The 21,076-nt window shown below is 43.7% G+C and overlaps 1 protein-coding gene and 1 long non-coding RNA gene across 2 annotated transcripts in view; both read right to left on the bottom strand.

Annotated features, from left to right (window-relative positions):
• Positions 1-2,894: 2,894 nt before the first annotated feature.
• LOC120236862 lies at positions 2,895-3,629 on the bottom strand. The gene is made up of 3 exons (XR_005529786.1): positions 3,581-3,629; positions 3,413-3,506; positions 2,895-3,079 (listed from the first exon to the last, which is right to left on the bottom strand). It is a non-coding gene; the product is annotated as an uncharacterized LOC120236862 (long non-coding RNA).
• Positions 3,630-16,954: 13,325 nt separating this feature from the next.
• The window catches only part of GUCY2C (guanylate cyclase 2C), a 66,149-nt gene continuing 62,027 nt past the window's right edge, over positions 16,955-21,076 (bottom strand). Inside the window, exons 25-27 of the mRNA XM_039239905.1 lie at positions 20,400-20,494; positions 18,525-18,601; positions 16,955-17,481 (exon numbers count right to left, since the gene is read on the bottom strand). Coding sequence (XP_039095836.1) covers positions 17,307-17,481; positions 18,525-18,601; positions 20,400-20,494 — 347 coding nt within the window. The 3' untranslated portion in view covers positions 16,955-17,306. The remainder of the gene's footprint in view (positions 17,482-18,524; positions 18,602-20,399; positions 20,495-21,076) is intronic.

Below are 21,076 nucleotides of genomic sequence, written 5' to 3' on the forward strand. Positions count from 1 at the left end.
TATCGAGAAGAGAAAGTAAGTAATAACCCCAAGGTTCCAATCGCATCATTGGCTTTGGGGTCTGGCCAACCTCTGTCTCACTCCTGGCCTTGACCTTTAGTAGCTATGTAATGATAGGCAAATTTCTCATTTTTATTGCAACAGAGTCTGTAAAGCAGAGATAATAGTTACTTCAGAGGTTGTGGGCTAAATTAAAGGAAGTCCCTAGCACCTAGCAGGTGTTTAATAAACATAGGAGAACAGAAGAAAGCTGGGGTCACAGACGGAAATGGATGAGTCAGAAAAAGGTCTTTCTAGTTCTATGGGATTTCTGGAAAAACGAAAATGGTTGTGCTATAGTTTTAGAGCTCTGGTGGTTAGGAGGTTTTCTCTAACAACCCCATAGATGGCAACTTCTACAGAGTATAGCCATTTTTCGAAGAATGCTATTTGATTTCCCTGCTAGGCTTGACAGAAAGAATAGAGACTTTGCAGGCCTGCAGATGTGGTTTCAAATCCTGTCTCCACCAATTAGTAGTGGCAAGTTGTGTTACGTCCTTGGAGCCATAGTGTTCTGTTACAAAATGTGGTATCACTGTAAGGATTTACGAGATAATGTTGATAGTATGTCAAAGAAATGCTCAAAATTGTACCTGATATGCCACTCATTTTATTTTTTAAAATAACGTATTTAAAAAATTTTTTAAATTTATTTTTGAGAGAGAGACACACAGGGCATAAGCAGGGAAGAGGTAGAAAGAGAGAGAGAGAGACACAGACTCTGAAGCAGGCTCCAGGCTCTGTGCTGCCAGCACAGAACCCAACGTGGGGCTAAAAATCACAAACTACGAGATCATGATCTGAACTGAAGGTGGATGCTTAACTGACTGAGCCATCCAGGTGCCTCCTTTTTTAAAATTTTTTAAAAATTTTTATTTATTTTTGAGAGAGAGAGAGAGAAAGCAAGAGAGCATCTGCCACTCTTTTTTAGTTGTGCTGAACTTGGGAATCAAGTCCAAGAATCAAGTTCTTTTCTGTGTGTTTTACCCTTGTCCTCTCGGCCTTACTGGTCACACAAGTCTTAATAAGAGAATAAAGAGAGGAAGAAAAGAGTAAGAATCTACATTCACTTCTTCTGCAGGGAAGCTCTAGTTCCTCACCGGCTTTCACTCAGACCTGTGTTTAAACTTCTCTGCCTTAGGAACGAAGAAAGCAATAGAGGAAGCTTCGTGTCTCCCTTTAGAGAGTATATAAGTTGAAGAGAATGTGTCTTAATAGGTTGACATTCATGTCCTGTGAATGCGATCGTATTTGGCAAACGAATCTTTGCAGAAGTAATTAATGATCTCCAGATGAGCTCATTCTGGATTCTCTGAGTGAGCCCTACATCCGGTAACAAGGGTCCTTATAAGCAAGACTGAGGGGATAGACACGGAGAGAGGAGAAGGCCATGTAAATATAGAGGCAGGGTGGAAGCCATGGAGTCTGCCAGAAGCTGGAAGAGATAAGGAAGGATTCTCCCTTAGAGGCTTCAGAGGGGGCACAACCTGCCAACACCTTGATTTCATCTTTCTGCACTTCAGACCTGTGAGAGAACAGATTTCTATTGTTTTAAGCCACTGAGTTGTGGCTATTTCTTACAAGCAGCCCCGGGAATCAACACAGTATTCAATGAACAGCAACTGTAAATATTGAATATACTTACTACTAATAACAATAGCTGCCCTGTACTGAGCATGAATTGAAGACAGCAGTTTCTGGAAGCTGCAAGTGAGGAGCTGACCTCTCACGGTATCCCCAGCCTGTCCACCTCCAGCAAGCCTGGCTGTGGTATAATAAAAATATATTTCGTCTTTGGCCCTCTTGCTGACCTGAGAATTCCCCAAGAAACCCTGAGAATTTCCTGAGTGGTAACAGCTGTTTTGCATGCTAATGAGATGGCTTCTAGACCATGTTAGGATGAGGGTTGGATGCCAGAAAAACCGACCACAGGCTTCCATTGTTAGAATTCACAGACCTGTCCCCCACCTCTGGGGAACTGAGAGGCACCAGAGATTAGACCAATGGCTAATGATTAAACAGCCGTGTCTACATAATGAGACAAAAATCCCTAAACAACAGGGTTTTGAGAGCTTCTGAGTTGGTGAGCACATCAAAGTGCCATGAGGCGTGGCAAGTCTGCACGTGCCCCCAGCCCCCTACCTTACCCTATGCCTCTCCTGCACTGGGCTGTTCTGGAGTCGTATCCTGTATAACAAACTGGTAACCATTAAGTCAAGTGTCTTCCTGAGTTCTGTGAGTCTTTCTAGCAAATTATGGAGATGGAGGAAGGGGTTGTGGGAGCCCCGATTTATGGTGTGTCTGTCAGAAGTCTGGGCGGCCCCCTGGGGCTTGTGACTGGTGCCTGGAGTGAGGACAGTCCTATGGGACTGAGCCCTTGACCTGTCGGGTCGGTGCTAACCCTGGGTAGCTAAGGTGAGCACCGAATTGAATTATTGATCACCCAGCTGTTAGAGAATTGGTTGTTAGTGTTAGAAAAGACGCCACATATCTGGTGTTGGGAAGACAAAACTCACATGCTGACTTTCGTTTTGTTTTTCGTTTATTGCTCTTAACAAAAGAACTGCACCAATTTTTCCAGGGTATAGAGAACTATTAGGTCGTAGTTTTGTTGGCCTTTCCTAATATACTACAAGGGTTTGCATTCCTGCTTCAGGTGTGGATCCACAGTCTGGATCCTTCTCTTGGGAATCTGTCACTGGAGGACGTCAGCTGTACGTGCGTCCCTCAGGGGACCTGCCCGGTGGCGGGGCCACCTCAGCAGAGTGGGGCCTGTGTTTCTGCGTTTTGGCTTTTAATATTGAGGGGGTGGGTTCCTGGTTAAACACCCGCGTGTGATTTTTTTCAGACCGCCCTCAGCACGCCAGCCTTGGTGTCCGGCCCGTGCACTGCGGTCTCTGGAGGGGGGCGTAGGCAAGGACCCAGCAGTCATGCTCTTCACCACTTTCATTCCTAGCCCTGCTGCCTTCATCCCAAGGTCTCTTTATCTGAGGCTTTGGCCAGAGGCCCTCTTCCGGCGCCTCTGGGGAGACCTCCTTACCTGCAGGAGGAGGAGGAGGAGGAGGAGAAAAAAAGCCTTAAAGACACACTCTGATTCAGTACCCGGTACTTTTCCACTCCCGGCCCTTCTCCCTCACGTTCACTTGACCCCAGAGTTGATAGGACTCCCAGAGCCTTTTGTTTGGGGCTCCCTCAACAGTGAGACAACCCCACATCTATGCTGATACGCCTGACCCTCAACCAGCAACATTCCATGGGGTAAATGGCCAGGGTGGGGGGTGGGGGGGGGTGGGGGGGAAGGAGGCAACATTTTCTCTGGTTTGGGACTCTTGCTCACACCGTCACTGCAAGTGGTCAGAACCTTCATTCTTACTCTTTTGGCTCCTTGCTGTCATCGGCCCCTCCGGCAACAGGCAGTCCCCCTCTCTTTTTTCAGTCCAGCCGAGTTCCTGACAAATCTCCAGTCACTGTAAGCCAAAGCATAAAGATCAAAACTACTACATTGTAATTTCATTTCACCAAACATATGTGACGTGCCTACCATATTCCAGGCACTGTGCTAGGCTCTGTGGTGCAGTGTTGAATGAACCATAATCCCCGCCTTTGAGTCCATGGTCCGAAGGCACCTAGAAAGTAAACCGTTCGTTTCAACAGTGCGGTAAGTGCTACAATTCAGATAAGCACAGGTGTTTGGGGGGCACAGAGGATGGACGGCAGGCACGTGTTGGGTGGGGAAAATTTCCTTCTACCCTTAGTAATTAAACAGACACAAAACAGGTTCACGGGGGGAAAGAAAGAACTCAAATTTAATTTTGTGTATATGGGGGCCTCAAAGATATGAAGTCCAAGAAGTAACCGAAACAAAAACAAGATGTTTATATGCCTTCTAGACAAAGAAATAATAAACTAGTGAAGAACAAGACAAAAACTTCTTCTTGGATGATAATTAATGAAGAAACTAAGCAGATGTTGTTTACAAAGCCCTCTTGGCCCTGAGCTCCCTATCTCTAGTGATGAGGATATCTCTCAATCTCTCGAGGCAGAGAGGACTGGAGGGTGGGGAGGGAAGGGCCAGAGAGAAGGGCCAGAGTGTCCTTTTTGCACCGGCTGTTTCTCAAATAACTCGAATTCAGAATAATCAATATGGCTGCCAAAGTACCATATTGTGGGGTGGTCTTCCCTGAACCCTGAAACATGGAGGGAAAGGGGGAGGTCAAGGAGTCTTTCAAGGGGAGGCAGTATCTGAGGTGAATCTCAAAGCGTAACTGAACAAGTAGGAGAGATGTGAGGACAGAAGACCCCGCTAATTATTAAATTATTATTTTTTAATGTTTTATTTATTTTTGAGACAGAGACAGAGTGCAAGCAGGGGAGGGGAAGAGACAGCCAGAGACACAGAATCATAGGCAGGCTCCAGGTTCTGAGCTGTCAGCACAGGGCCTGATGCGGGGCTTGACCTCATGAGCCAGGAGATCATGACCTGAGCCAGAGTTGTATGCTTAAGCAACTGAGCCACCCAGGCGCCCCATAGTTGGTTTGTTTTCTTTTTTTTTCCCCAAAAAGCTAGTTTTCTTCTCACTGGGGTGCTCACATCCCGGCTGGTGGTGGCATATGGCATGCACACAGGCAAATGAAGCAGATAATCTTGGAAAACGTGGAGCAATGTGAAGAGGCAGCCGTGTCTGGGGAGATGGTAGTTTTGACGTGCACATGGCAGAGACCTCTGGTCTGTCGGGGCAACGGGAGTGAGGCTTCCGGCAATCAGTCCTCAAGGGCATAGGGGCCGGGGAATAAGGCACTGTGGTGTTTTGCTGACAATCCGGGTATCATTCCTTCAGTCTCCTCGTTTCGTGGCCTCCTAACTCATGTCTTGTACTTTTTCAGAGACCAGGAACTCCTTTGTTTTGAACTAGCTTCAGTAGACGTTCTTCCCCATAACTGACAACATGACTGGTTAAGAGGGCCTTCTAACTAAGGAAGACATTTGCAGGCAGCAAGGCAGGAAGGTCTTTCTGGAAGAAGACCTGGAAGGTCTTCCTGAGAAGTCTGGAGCTCCTTGTTCCCTGGTAAGTGTGAGTCATGCGCCCAACTTGCTAGTCAGGACTCACTTTCTCTTCCAAGTGGGACCTGTACGTGTCCAGACATAGCAGCCTTTGTTCTGGTGGCTGTCAGTCGGCACGGGCCTCAGGGAGAGGAGGCACAGATGGGGAGACAGGCCAGGCCAGGTGCAGTCCCCTCTATGCCCGCTTCCTAGGAATCCTATGAGTCCTACACCAAATGGACACACTGTCCACCCTCTTTCTTTGAGCAAGCGCATCACTATACAGAATCATTAAAGTACCACTGTGATAGCACTGTAACCGGTCTTGAGGCTAACTTGCTTCGAGCTTATGCACTCCTTGCCTGCTGACCTCAGGCCCTTGGTCTGTAGCTGAAGTGACCTGCTTTCCTTGAGATTTGCAGAGTGCTGACCAAACTTTCCTAGATGAAGCCTGACTACATTTACAAACAGCTGCTGCTGATGCAGCAAGTCTGTTCAGGGTCATATCGACATATGACTAACCACCTGGGTACCTGCCCCTCCTGCGGTGGCTCTGCCCCCCCCCCCCCAACCATTTCCCTCGTGCCTTCTCCTTTAAAACCCTCTGGATGCACCTGGACAGGGAAGATGGCCCTGGCGACATTAGAGTTCACCGTTTTCCCAGGTTGCTGGCTTCCTGAATAAAGCAACCTTTCCTTTCCTACCATCACTTATCTCTCAAGTGTTGTTTTGCGAGAGGTGAGCAGCTGAACCTGAGTGTGGAACCAGTTCTCTTTCTGGTAGAAAGATCACTTCATTCAACTTTCTTCAAGTCACATTGAACCAAAGGCTGGAGAGGTTAAGAATAGTAACGACTATTGGGGCGCCTGGGTGGCTCAGTCGGTTGAGCGTCCAACTTCGGCTCAGGTCACGATCTCACGGTTTGTGGGTTCGAGTCCCATGTCGGGCTCTGTGCTGACAGCTCAGAGCCTGCTTCAGATTCTGTATCTCCCTCTCTCTCTGACCCTCCCCTGCTCACACTGTCTGTCTGTCTCTCTGTCTGTCTCTCAGAAATAAATAAAACACAAAAATTTAAAAAAAAAGAATAATAACGACCATGAATATAGTTCTCTTCTGTTTACAAAGCTTTCATCTCTAAAAACTTCTTTGGTCCTCATAGCCACCCAGTGAGTTTAAGCCACTGGCCCAAAGGCTCTTTGCTTATTTAGCTTGTGGCAAGGCAGCGACCAAGACCCACATTTCTGGGTGTGTGGTCCTGTCTACTTAGTGCTCAGAGGCTCTGCAGACTGGTTCTGGTCTGCAAACTCTTATCACAGGAGAAACACCACGCTCTACTACTTTTGTTCCCAAGCTGAAAGGGTGATTGGGTAGTCTGGGTCTCTTTAGAAGATGCAGAAGGCTCTTATGCAATTCCTGCTCTTACAAAATGTCCCTTCTTTTAAAACCACACGATCTGATTTGCTTTCAAAGAAATATAAAGCTAAAAGTGGTAACTCTTGTTTTGGGTAAAATGTAAATTGTGAGTCATGAATCGGCCAGAGAACAAGCCAGGAGCGTCTCACTGGTTTCTCTGTCGTGAGCCCTATGTACCCTGGGGTTGGGTTGACACATCAAAGAATTTTATATTGGAAGAATTTCCACAGGGTTAGATTGCTATTATTTAAAAGTATAAGATAAAATGTATTTTAACTGAGATTGCACTGTATGGTATATGTGTATGTGGAGGGACATGTATAAAGCTTTCTATTCTATAAAAGTACGGGAGAAAGATAATGGCATTTTTAGCAAACGTGAAAACAATGTGCTGTGTCTGCAGACACAAAGTCATTCTCCATGAACTCTAGACTGGAAATTCTTTTGAAAAGATGTTTGTTTAGTTTTGAGAGAGAGAGAGAACACAAGCAGAGTAGGGGCAGAGAAAGAGGGAGACAGAGGATCCTAAGCGGGCTCTGCACTGACAGCAGAGAGTCCCATGACGGGTTTGAACTCATGAACCCGTGAGATCATGACCTGAGCCGAAGTCAGACGCTTAACTGACTGAGCCACCCAGGCACCCCCTAGACTGGAAATTCTTATCTTTCTGAAATGGTTAACTTATCACCACTGAGTAGAACGAGGTCATTTTCAGAATACATTATCTAACACCTGGTTTGTTATCAGCTGGGGGAACAAAAATTCAAGGGACTCGGGCCTGAAAGGAGAAGTTTCCCACACTACTTTTGTTATTTTTTTTTTTTCAGTTACAAAAACCAAAGCTATGTGGTCATTACAAAGATGCTCTCAGAAAGACAGAAGCGGATTTAGTATGGTAACAGCTTTTTTCATAAAAGCAAAAACCTTTGAATTTCCTGTGGTTGGCGAAAACAGGTACTAATATGGGAAATCTTTTGTAAAAGCAGGTGGCATTAACTCAAACTCAGAAAGTGTGGGATACCTCTACTATTGTTTCTTGTTTTATCAGTTCAGACGCTGATTTCCTACTAACATAGATGGAAAATTCGGCTCGCCTAAAATGCTGTCTTGTTCTCTCGCCTCCTTCCATTACCTCCTTCCTTCCATATCAGTGCCTCTGTTGGTCATCATGGTAATTTCACAGGTATTTCGTTTCTTAGTCTTTCGGCCTAAAAAACGTATAAAGCTAAGTTTCAAGTTTCTTAAGATTTCACTCTTCCCTCCAATTTTCTTTCTGAACTGATTAATGTCCCTCGAGAACTGAGAAGGTCCCTCAACCTGAGTTTGTGTGATGTTCTTCTCATGATCAGATTGAGGTTAGATTTTAGGGAAGAATATCATATATCATGTATGTGATGCGACCCTCAGTGCATCATATCTGGGGGTACATGATGTTAATGTGTCTTGATGCTGGTGAGGTTAGTCCTAATCGTCTGGTTAAGGTGGTGTCTAAGGCTTTTAACTTTAGATCAGTATTTTTTCCTTTGTAATAATAAGTATTTAAGGGGAGACACTTTGCAACTATGCAAATATCCTATTTTTCCTTAAATTTTCACCCATCAATTTTAGCATTAATTGGTAGATCTTGCCTGTAACAATTATTACTCTATTGTTCTCATAGCCATTTTTATTTTTCTTCATTTCTTCTACATTTATTAATTGAACTCTCCTATAAGGAAAAATTGTCTCTTCTCCATCATTTACTTATATATATGTAATCACTTATTTATAGCAGTGTGGAATCATGGACACTTACTTTATTCTTTAAGTTATAATCAAAATCTTCATTATTTATTTCAGTGGTACATTTCTTGCAGGTTTGACTACTGTAAGTTCCTTTATGTTGGTTGCTGTGTCATTTTGACATCCCCCAACTTCTTCTTTTTCTCAACTCCCTGAGCATTTCATTACTTCCTGGCAACACAAAGTCCTCTAGGCTTATTTTGTATTTTTTCTGCTCTAGACTTGAAATCAATCACTGCTCCAAAGAGCCCTGGTACCTTTTGTGAATAGTGTTTACAATCCATGATCTGGACACTAGTAGTCTTCATAGTTATTGGGGTATCACTACTTCTAGGTCTATCAGTGGGTTAGTATATAGACACATTTACATCTATTTATCTATCTATCTATCTATCTATCATCGTCTATCTTAAAAATCAGCATGACTCAGGGGCGCTTGGTTGGCTCAGTTAGTTGAACATCCAACTCTTGATTTTGGCCCAGGTCATGATACCAGGGTTGTAGGATCGAGCCCCATGGTGGGTTCCATGCTAAGCAAACAGCCTGCTTAAGATTCTCTCTCACTCTCTCTCTCTTTCCCTTTGCCCTTCTGCTCTGCTCCCTTTCTCTGCTTAAAAAACAAACAAACAAACAAACAAACAAACAAAAAACCCCATGATTAGTGATCCTTCTGATCCAATCTAGCCCTTCAAGGTTAATTTTAACATTCCCTCTTCATTTCTAACTTCTTTTTCTGAATGTGAAACCTGTTGCTCACATCAGAAATATATTTCCTTATTAATGCAACTTTCAAAGGAGTTTCACAATTTCTAACCAATGCTTTTCTAGGGAAAAACTGATCAATTAGACTACAATGTTTTGTACAGTCCTTTTGCTTTTAGCCTTAGACTATCCACTCGGAACACTGTTTTCCAAAGTTACTTATGTAAGCTCCCTTCTTTCCCACCTTCTTTGGTGAGGTTATGTCATTCTATATAACAGATTCATTTGTCTCAGTCTGCATCCACATCTGGTTGCTTTTTGAAAAATTACTCCCAGTAAAAATCTTTCCTTTGTGCAACACAGTCCTAGGGTTTTGACAAACGCATAGAGTCACGTATTTGCCACCACAATACCAAACAGGACACTCCTACCACCCCCTACATTTGTTCTGTCTCTTTGTGGTCAACTTCCCTCTCCACACAACGGGCAGTCATTGACCTGGTTTCTACCTCTGTAATTTTCCGTCTGCCAGAATATCGTACGAATGAAATCATAAAATACATAGTCTTTTGGGCCTAGTTTCTTTCACTTAAAAAGTTGCATTTTAACTTCATCTGTGTTGTTATGTGAAACAGTAGTTCATATTTCTTATTGCTGGGTAGTATTTCATCAAATGGCTTTTCCATAATTTCGTAATTAATACCCCTGTTGAACAAATCTCAGTTGTTTCCAGTTTTGATACTTAGGAATGAAGCTAATATAAACATTCAGAAACATGTATTTGTATGAATGTAGTTTTCAGGCCATTTGTATAATTATAAATCAGGAGTGGGATTCTTGGACCCTATGGTGAATATTTAGCTTCATAAAACCTGACAAACTATTTTTTTAAAGTTTCTGTACCGTTTTACGTTGTTTCCAACGTGTGAGAGTTCTATTTGTTCTGAATTGTTGTCAGCATTCGATTTTGTCATATTTTTAATTTTAGCCATTTTAATAAGTGTGTAGTGTTATTTCATTGTGGCTTTAATTAGCTTTCACTAATGGCTGATGATGTTGAATATCTGTTTATATTTTTTCATTTATATGTTTTCTTTCATAAAAGGTCAAAATGCAAATCAAAACAAAGCTGCAGTTTTTCTAAATCTGTGCTACCCAACAGATCCAACAGAAAACCTAAAACAGAAAGTAAACACAAGAGTTTAAAAATAATTTGAAAAGAGAAAAATTATTTACTTTTATAGATTGCATTTCCAATACTCCTCCTTTCTTTTTGAAGATCTAAGTTTCTATCCGGTGTCATGTTCATCTAAATGTATTGTAGAGGAGAGTTCGGATGGTGGAGTGGCAAATGGATCCTGGGCTTGTTTTGTCCCTCAAACTCAGCTAGATGACCATCAAACCATTTGGAACACCTAGGAAATAGATCTGAGGATTAACAGAACGATCCGCATAATCTGAGGGCAACAATACGGCAGTATGTGGAGTGGAGAGGTGAACTGGGGGAGAGAAGAGCTGCGGTGCTGCAGGAGGGAGGGGGCTATTTTCACAGAGAGGAGAAAGAGAGTGAGCGGGGAGACAGCAGCATATCAGGTTTGTGCAAAAAAGCACTCCTCCTGAAAGCAGATAGAAAGAGTAAAAACATGCACAGGGACCTGCACAAGAGAACTGATCCCCAAAACCACTAATGGAAAAAGGAGAGGGTTTTAATACTGCCATTTTTTATAAACAGCAGAGCACAGAGTTTGAAGTTTTAGAAGTCAGCCCCTGGTGGTGCTCCAGCAAGGAAGCAGGGCTGAGAACCGCCTCCCCCCGCCCCCACATTAACCCCCATCCCACCCTGGAGTGAGCAGCGTGGTCTGAGGATCTCCTGGGGCACATGGAGGAACCCGGAAGCGGTTCCCCTGCTTGGAGGGTGTTTGGTAGAGGTGATATGGCCCCTCCGCAGGCAAAAGACCCGGCAGCTGCCATCAAGCCACCACATTCCCCTATAGGAGCAAAGACACTGGCTAAGGGCAGCAAACCCTGGCGCTGGTTGTGTGTTGCAATTTACCAGAAACTCTGAGCTATTGTCACTATGTGGTGGTGTGACCAGTTCCTGGGACAAGCCAGCCACAGTGAGGCAAGACCCTCCACCAGAAGATCACTATGGTCCAAACTGCAAGGCTGTCTGAAGTGTGGGGTTTTGAAAAACAGTCGCACCTGAGATAAAACTCTGGAGACAGGTGCTGCCTGGTGAGCACGTAGCTCAGACACAGACAGGAGGAATGCAAGGAGCTGATGGAAGTGTGGGGGACACAGGAGGAGTGATTGATGGGGCATCTGTGAACTTCCTGCTCTGGAGACTAGAGGGTGAGGTGAAGCCATTTTCACTATTAGCCCACCAACACTGATTGACCCCAGTGAGCTAAACAGCGTCACCAAGTGGAGAATGGAGCCCTTGCACCAAAGCCTGCTACACCCCTCCCAACCCCCAGGCTCTTTTTCCAAGAGGGAAAATTCCCTGGGAATCAAAGCGGCAAGACCTCTCCTTCAGAAGACCAGTACAAATCCCTTCCACTGGCTTAAGTCTGATGCTCATAGAGTGTTGCAAAGTTTCGGTTCTAGAGGAAACTGGATCTAGTCTCATCTGGATTTTTTTGTTCATTTGTGTTTTTGGTGTCGTTGCTTCTGTTTTGTTTTTGTTGTTATTGCTTTTTTTCTTTTGTTTCTTGGATACAGAAAGAGCACATTTTTAAATTAATTTAATTATTTATTTTTAATTTCTAATTTTTTTCTCTTCTCTTTTCTCTTTTTTCTATCAAGCTTCTCTTAACAAGGAGACTAAAACACACCTAGGATCTGCTTCCTTTAATTAAAAAAATTTTTTTAATTTTTATTTCATTCTATTATTATTATTGTTGGATTTTTTTTCCTCCCGCCAAAATGACAAGATGGAGGAATTCACCTCAAAAGAAAGAACAAGAAGAAGTGACATCCAAAGATTTAGTCAATGCAGATATAAGGAAGATATCTCAACTAGAATTTAAAACAACAATTATAAGGATGCTAGCTGGGCTTGAAAGAAAGTATGGAAGACACCAGCGAATCCCTTTCTGCAGACATAAAAGAACTAAAATCCAGTCAGACCAAATTTAAAAATGCTATAACCGAGATGCAAACCCAAATGCCATACAAACAAGGATAAATGAGGCAGAGGAGTGAGTTAGTAATACAGAAGATAAAATTATGGAAAATATCAAGCTGAAAAGGAGGAGGGAAACAAAGATCAGGGATCATGAAAGCAGACTTAGGGAACTCAGTGATTTATTAAAACAAAGTACCAATTGCACCACAGGGATCCCAGAAGATGAAGAGAGAGAAGGGCCAGAAGGTTTATGTGAGCAAATTATAGCTGAAAGATTTCCTTAAACTGGGGAAGGGCACAGTCATCAAAATCCATGAAACACAGAGAATTCCCATTAAATCCAACAAAAGCTAGCCATCATGAAGACATATCACAGTCAAATTAACAAAATACACAGACAGGGAAAGAATCCTGCAAGCAGCAAGGGAAAAAAGTCCTTAACCTACAAGGGAAGACAGATCAGGTTCACAGCAGACCTGTCCACAGAAACTTGGCAGGGCAGAAAGGAGTGTCAAGATATATTCTACATGCTGAATGGAAAAAATAGGCAGCCAAGATTATTCTATCCAGCAAGGCAGTCACTCAAAATAGAAGGAGAGATAAAGAGTCTCCCAGACAAACAAAACCTAAAGGGGTTTGTGACCACTAAACCAGCCCTACAAGAAATTTTAAGGGGAACCCTTTGAGTGGAGAGAGAGAGAAACAAAAAAAAAAGACCAAAAGCAACAAAAACTAGAAAGGACCAAGAAGTGTCACCAAACACCAACTCTACAGTTAACACAATGGCACCAAATTCATGTCTTTCAATAATCACTGTGAATGTAAGTGGACTAAATGCTCTAATCAAAAAACATAAGTTTATCAGTATGGATTCAAAAAACAAGATACATCTATATGCTGCCTACAAGAAACTCACTTTAGCCCTAAAGACACCTGCAGACTGAATGTGAAAGGATGAAAACCTATTTATCATGCTAATGGACATGAAAATAAAGCCAGAGCGGCCATATTGTATCAGCTAAACTAAGTGTTAAAGACTGTAACAAGAGATGAAGAAGGGTATTATGTCATAATTAAGGGATCTGTCCATCAAGTAGAGCAAAGAATTGTAAATATTTACGCCTCCCCCACTTAGAAGCGCCCAAATATATAAATCAATTAATAACAAACATAGAAAACATTGCTAATAATACGATAATAGTAGGGGACTTTAATACCCCACTTAGAGCAATGGACAGATCACCTAATCATAAAATCAACAAGAAAACAATGGCTTTGAATGACAAACTGGGCCAGATGGACTTAACAGATATATTCACAACATTTCATCTTAAAGCAGCAGAATACACATTCTTCTCAATTCTTCTCAAAAACATGGGACATTCTCCAGAATAGATCACATACTTGGTCACAATATCAGCCTTCAACAGGTAGAAAAGATTGAGATCACACCATGCATATTTTCAGATCACAACGTGATGACACTTGAAATAAACAAGAAAAAATTTGGAAAGCCCTCGAATATGTGGGGGTGAAAGAACATCCTACTAAAGAATGAATGGGCTAAAGAAATTAACAAATTAAAAAAGAAATAAAAAACCCCATGGAAGAATATTTAAGTGAAAACACAGCAGTCCCAAACCTTTGGGATGCAGCAAAGGCAGTCCTAAGGGGGAGGTATATTGCCATTTAGGCCTATCTGAAGAAGCAAGAACGGTTCCGAATACACAACCTAACCTTACGCCTTAAGGAGCTAGAGAAGGAACAGCAAATAAAGCTGAAAGCCAGTAGAAGAAGGGAAATAATAAAAATAAGAGCAGAAGTAAACGATACAGGAAAAAACCAACAAACAAAAAACCCAGTAGAACAGATCAATGAAACTAAGAGCTGGTTCCTTGAAAGAATTGACAAATTGATAACCCCCTAGCCAGACTTATTAAAAAGAAAAGAGAAAGGACCCAAATAGACAAAATCATGAATGAAAGGGGAGAGATTACCACCAACACAACAGAATACAAACAATTATCGGAGAATGCTATGAAAAATTATATGCCAATAAACTGGGCAATCTGGAAAAAATGGACAAATTTCTAGAAACTCACAGACTAGAAAAACTGAAGCAGGAAGAAGTACAAAATTTGAACAGACCCACAGCCAGCAAAAAAGTTGAATCACTAATTAAAACTCTCCCAACAAACAAGAGTCGTGGGCCAGATGGCTTCCCTGGAGAATTCTACCGGACATTTAAAGAAGAGTTATTGCCTATTCTTTTCAAACTGTTCCAAGACGATAGAAATAGAAGGAAAACTTCCAAACTCATCCCATGGAGCTGGTATTACCTTGATTCCAAAACCAAACAAAGACCCCACTAAAAAGGAGAATTACAGGCAAATATCCTTGATGAAACTGGATGCAAAAATTCTCAACAAGATATTATCAAATCCAATCAACAGTATATTAAGAGAATTATACACCACCGTCAAGTGGGATTTATTCCTGGGCTGCAGAGCCCTGGTTCAATGTCTGGAAATCAAACAATGTGATATACCACGTTAATAAAGGAAAGGGTAAGAACCATACGATCCTGTCAATAGATGCAGAAAAGGCATTTGACAAATTATAGCATTAATTCTTGATAAAAACCCTCAACAAAGTAGGGATAGAGGGGACATACCTCAGCATCATGAAGGCCATATATGAAAGACACACAGCTAATACCATCCTTGGTGGGGGAAAAGCTGAGAGCTTTTCGGCTTTGGTCAGGAATAAAACAGGGACATCCACTCTCACCATTGTTATTTAACATGGTACCGGAAGTCTTAGCCTCAGCAACCAGACAACAGAAAGAAAGAAGAGACACCTAGATTGGTGAGGAAGAAGTTCCAGATGATAGTTTTTGAACAGGTATGCATTTAGATGTTACACACTTTAAAATCACTTATCTTTAATTGAAATTGAAGTTTAAACTCTTCTTGCTTCTTTTGTTGTCTCCTCTGTAATTTGCTATGTTCATTGTTTTCAGGGGATTATAGAAAAGAAGAATAAGGTAAAATTGCTCTTCTCACTTAAATCTTAGTTGCTTTTTTGACACTGGATAGCTGGTACTAAGCAGACAAAACACATAGCTAGTTGAGTTAGTTGTATTCTGACTTCAATACTTTTAAGTCACGTCTTGGAGGTTTTAAGAGGAGTATGTATCAAAGGTATAAAAACATTGATTCTAGCGCTTCCTGTATTCCTCTTGAATCTCTTTCCTGTTTAACAGAGTACTTCCTTTTGTACTTTTTCTCACATAGAATTCATGGGTGGCAAACCTTATGAACCATCTTGCAGGTATGAGAATTCTTGCTTTATAAGCGTACTTCTTTGTAATTGTGAAGCCAATGAGGTCGAGTGCTGAGACTCAAATTGTGAACCTCCAGATTCCAGGTTAAAGACTCTTGCTGCATATGAAATACTAAATATATAAATCAGAAGATAATATATTGTATTATCTTTGACTTTATGTTTTCCCAGGTCGTGGAGAAGATATAACATGTTTCCTGATCTCTCCAGAGGTTTTTGTGGTGGAGGCTGGGAGAAGAGTAATGTGGCCGATTTCTGAAGGTTAAGTGGTAGAGCGTTGCCTTTGCTGATTCTAATCTACTCAACACCAGCTGTCTTTTGTCTTTTCCCCTGGGATTTCAAGCAAACGAGTCATGCTGGGGTGCCTTGAGAAGGGGGCAGAAGATGGCTGCGGGACGACAGGCAGGGGATATTTGCAGAGTTTAAAGTACAGTAAGTCCTTGGTTTGCGAGCATAATTTGTTCTGGGAACATGCTTGTAATCCAAAGCACTTGTATATCAAAGTGAATTTCCCCATAAGCAATAATGGAAACTGAAGATGAGTCATCCCACAACCCAAAAATATTCATATAAAAATAATTACAATACTGTAATATAATACAATAAAGAAAATACAAAATGTAAAGAAACCTAAAGAAATTAACCTGTACTTACCTTTGAAAACCTTCATGGCTGGTGTGAGGGAGATAAGCAAGGTGATTGTGTAGGACGACTTTCACAATCAGTAACGGAATCACTGCTATCTATTGGCTCAATGGAATCCTTTTCTTTGCATGTAACTTTAACAAGGAACCCATCCAATGACCTGGAATAAAGCAAAGCATTCCTAAGTTTTGAAGCGACAAAAAATACACTAGTGCCAATTGTGGACACCTTCAACATTCTTGAAAAAGCCACTGATTTCTGCCAAACGCCGCAGCCTGAGACTGAGCACCCGTGCATGGGGAATGATCACCCACAATCCTGCAGGGAGAGACAGAAGAGCCATTAGCTCAGTTGTGATCAGGTGACACTGGGTGTTGCATACGACTCATATCACAAGACATCGCTTGTTTATCAAGTTAAAATTTATTAGAAATGTTTGCTCGTCTTGTGGAACACACGCAGAACGAGTTACTCGCCATCCCAGGTTTTACTGTACTTTGTTATTTACTGGTAAATACGATTTGACCTTTGTCTGAGACCGGAGACAGCTTCCGTGGTAGAAGGTTCTGTGAAATCCCCTGATGTGTAGCAGGTGATACTGAGCATCAAGGGTCTTGGCCCTGAGCAGCAGCGCTGCCTTTGCCTCAACTTCAGTGCTGGGGAACTTCGCCAGGTTTTCAGCAAGCACAAGACGGTGGCTGGTGCATTTCAGGAAGAGAGCTGGAGTAGGTGGAAACACATTCACAGACTCAGTCAATGTTTAACTTTTATTCCTGCCTAACAGCATATATTCTGCAAAAATTATGAGTTAAATATAATTTAATGGAGAAAAGTCATTTAAAACACAGTTGTGACAATTTAAAAACTCCTCTCGTGAATACAGAAGGAAAAAGAGTCAGTAAACAAAACAAAAATGGACACGAAGTAAATGAAGTAAGAACACAGTCTCTTCAACTTAGATACGGTGCATCCATTCCTCTTTCTTCCCAGGTGGAAGGTCCCTCGAGCCAGTGCTGAGATCAGACTCCAGAGTAAAAGGTAATTTTTTGCACTGAGAGCGCACATCGGATTCACAGAAGCAAGTCTATGCTCCAGACAGGGCGAAGCAGAGTATATCTAAGTCTTCTATTGCATTAGGTTTCGTGGACACTGGAGGCCACTGCCCGAGCGAGGCTGTACTTAATTTGCTGAGTCCTTGGACTTCATTTCGGTTTAAAAATGGGTGTTCTCCTTGTCTGTCGTGTTCAGCTGCAAGTATTCCAAAGTTCCTTTTTTGTAGCTGGCCACCCGCGTTGGCTTTCGGCTTCTGATCCCTGCCGCCTGCCTTTTCTGTAAAGAGTTGGCAATCATGTCGGAAAAGTCGGCTTGCAAGCGCTGCTGATTCTCCCTGGAAAGAGAATGGGGAGAAAAAGAATGGCACTTCTCAGCAACTCACACAGAACACTCCGTAGCCCCGGAACAATCGGTTCCGTTTACCACCAAGAATGCTTCTTTTACGGGATTCTGACTGAATGCCTATTCTGCACCCGACGCTGGGAGTCCAGAGGACACAGAATGAGCCCTGCTTTTGACGAGCTGCAAAGTGCTGCCATCCCTGCTCTGTGTAATTGTAGAAAAAGCAGAATACATTTCGAGAGGAAAACCGTATTTCAGTTTCAAAGTGAAACAACATGCTGCTTGGGTCTGGAAGTGCGGTTGGGTTGACGCAAGCCACCGCAGGGAGGACAAAAGCCACAGCGATGCAAGGCCCCGCAACACGAGCCTGGGGACGCGGTCCCACACGTCCTGGAGTGTGGCTCTTGTCTGGGGAGGGCTTCGAGGGGCCGGAACGGACCTGTGGCCCAGGGAGGACCGGGGGTGTTGTGGCTTCTCTCCAGGCTTGCCATCTACCCGGGTCTGTGCTACAGCAAAAGCCACAGGAACAGCGGATAACTGCCTGCGGCAGCGAGATGTGCAACGGGATGGTCATCCGAGTCATCTTTAAGGGAACTGACACCTGTTCGTTAGACCTGAAACGCCGTCTTCCTCCTCTCTGGGAGAACACAAGCCCCGCGTGAAAAGGCAGAACCGCCGTCCCGGGGTGGGGGAGGGCCCGGTTCCAGCCGCCCGGCTGAGAGCCGGTGGCGGCGGTAGAGACGCGGGTGCCTGTGTGCGGCCGGCACGCTCTCCTCGAGCCCAAGCCCGTCACGCAGGAGGCGAGCGGTCAGCCGCCCTCCGCGGAGCATGCCTGGAACACCCCGGGTCTGGCAGCCAGAGAAGGGAGGTTTCTAAACGTCTCGCGTGTGCGGTCCCCGGCCCCTTGTTCAATAGCTCACCGCCACCGTCAGAGCCCTTGCCCACAGTGAAACGGGTTGTAGGTGGCACAGCTGTGAAAGCCGAGACCTCCGGTCCCCTGTCCCCTCCCCACCTCCTCAGCCCCCGGCCGCTTACACAGTGGGAGGCGTTGGCAGGGTGTACTCTCGGCCCTTCACCCCGGTCAGCCAGTACGTAGTCTCGGTTCCTCTTCCCTGGGGAGACAAGCGAGGCGTGAGCCGGGAACGCCAGGGACACGGGTCAGTTCCAGCCCACCATTCTGGCAAGCGGCCGCTTCCAAGGACCGCTCGCTTCCGTGCTTCCTATCACCGTCTGCGTTCCAGCACAGCGCACGTTCCGGACGGGATTCTCGCCCTCTCTAGACGGATCTTCATTTCCAAGTCCCTTTTAAAAAATAAGCCTCTCAGCCCCCAGGCGTGTTTGTCTTTTGCAAAGAAGAGTTCTCTTTTGTCCCCCAAGGACATTTCAAAATGGCATTAGAGCGACATCATAAGAGCTCAAAATTTAAAAAGAGGGAAATTCAGGTACGATCCGGCCATGCCAAGACATTCAACTGGCTTTCATCACCCACGTTTTCTTCTAGCCCTTTTTGCCACAAGATCTTGTCACAAAACCTTTGCCAGTTTCCCCATCTTAAGCATGTAAATTATAAACACACGTACATCCTGAGAAATGCTTATTAAGTGACATTTGCTGGCCCCATCTGGAGGCTATAAAATGAATGGAGGTTCACTGGAAATCCCATTTTTGCTAGAGCTTGTATTTGAAAAGGAGACAGGGTGGTTATAGACTTAAAAATGACTCATCTTTGGGGCGCCTGGGTGGCTCAGTTGGTTACGCATCCTACTTTGGCTCAGATCATGATGTCACAGTTCATGGGTTCAAGCCCTACGCTGGACTCTGTGCTGATAGCTCAGAGCCTGGAGGCTGCTTCAGATTCTGTCTCCCTTTCTGCCCCTCCCCTGCTCTTATTCTCTTTCTCCCTCTCTCTCTCCCTCTCTCTCTCTAAAATAAAAAAACATTAAAAAAATTAAAAATCACTCATCTTTCACACCATAATTTGCCGGCTGTGTTTGGACTGTAGTAATCCAGACACTGCTTCTACTTGGGCAGGAATGTTCTATTTAGAAAGTATAAGAGCAAGTATGATATTGGGGCACATCTACATAAAAGGAGGCTTTTCCAAGTTGCAGTCACAGTGTAAAGGCCAGAAGCACTGTGGCTACTGGAGACAGACCATTTTATAGTTGGAAGTTGGGTTCAGACCAATTGTGAAGAGCGTCTAATGACCTTTGAAAAGCAGCCTGAGAGCCCAGTGGAGACATCTGGTGGCTCTGGAGGGTAGACGTTCTGAGTGTGAGGAGCGTCATGGAGAGGAGACTGGTGGTGGTTTTCAAACTGGTGTACGTCCCGATCACTTAGCATGCTCGTTAAGAATAGAGAGTCCTGATCTATATCCACAGAGGGTCTTCCTCAGCAAGCCTGGTGGAGAGTCCTGGCATCTACATTTTAGAAAGCACCCAGATGACACTGAATCAGAAGTCTGGGGCCACAGCTGACAATTCACTGGTCCACAGCCTCAGAATGGTAAAGCAATCCCTGGAGAGGAGGCTTTAGAGAGGGGCAGTCTCTTGCAGTGAAAGCATGGAAGCGAGTGAGGAGACGGGACTTTGACTTAAATAAGTCCCGCCCCACACCTTAGCTCTCAGCTTTGCAGTAGGACTTGGAGACAAAACTTGGATGTATGCGGAAGAAATGGAGGTGGCATTTTATGACATATTGGCCCTGGTTCAAAATATTTAAAGGGTTCTGAGTTCACGTTCTTTGGTGGCAGCTTCTCCTACAGGGGATAATGGGCGATCACTGTGGGGAGTGCAAAAAAGCATTCTTCATCTTCATGCTCCTTGACATTATTGACCCTTGGGTGTCCATTCTCCAAGGAGGTGGCCCACAGGGTGAGTGCTTTTTCTGGGTCTTCTGTGGATCTCTTACCTTTAAGTATGTTTCGCCTCTCACTTCGTACAGGAACTGGCATTCAGTTCTCTTCAGGATGGCTATTGTGGAGCCGCTCACGTGAATTCTCAAGGCTAGAAATGCAAAATAGATCAATGAAAACCTCAACCATTTTGAAGGCTATTACACAAACACATTTGCTTCCACTTATTTCAGGACCTCTGTTGAAGATGTTCTAGACGGCTAAGAGAGTTTAGTCAAAGAGCGCTTAAAAGTACAATCAGTGAGATAAGTATCATCACACATGGGATGAAAGGGCCTGGCACTGCTTATCAGGCTGTGCTCCACAAGTTCTCACTCTAGCTCAGAGCGGTAGCCCCTGCACCTTGTCTTGGATTTAGCTTGTAGTACTGAACTTGGCAGCTGGGATTTGAGTTTGGGTCCCTGTGTGGAAGTTCCAATAAGCAGCTAAAGTGTGGGCAGCAAGTTAGAGATTCAGGAGGGAGCTGGAGGGTCATGATTTTCTTAAGTTTTACTCTTTGGAGGTACTATTATCCATCCCAATGTATTTCTTCAACCTTCTGATGCCTAGAAAGATGAGTAGATTCCTGCCCAGCTCACACAGATAGTGACTTGTGTCCTTATAACTGTAACCAAATCTGTCTGGTCCCAATCTTATTCTTTCCTTTTTACACAAGATTTTCTAGTACAAAGCA

Source organism: Hyaena hyaena, unplaced genomic scaffold (genome assembly GCF_003009895.1).
Source record: "Hyaena hyaena isolate Hyena2069 unplaced genomic scaffold, ASM300989v1 scaffold_164, whole genome shotgun sequence".
Lineage (NCBI taxonomy): Eukaryota > Metazoa > Chordata > Mammalia > Carnivora > Hyaenidae > Hyaena > Hyaena hyaena.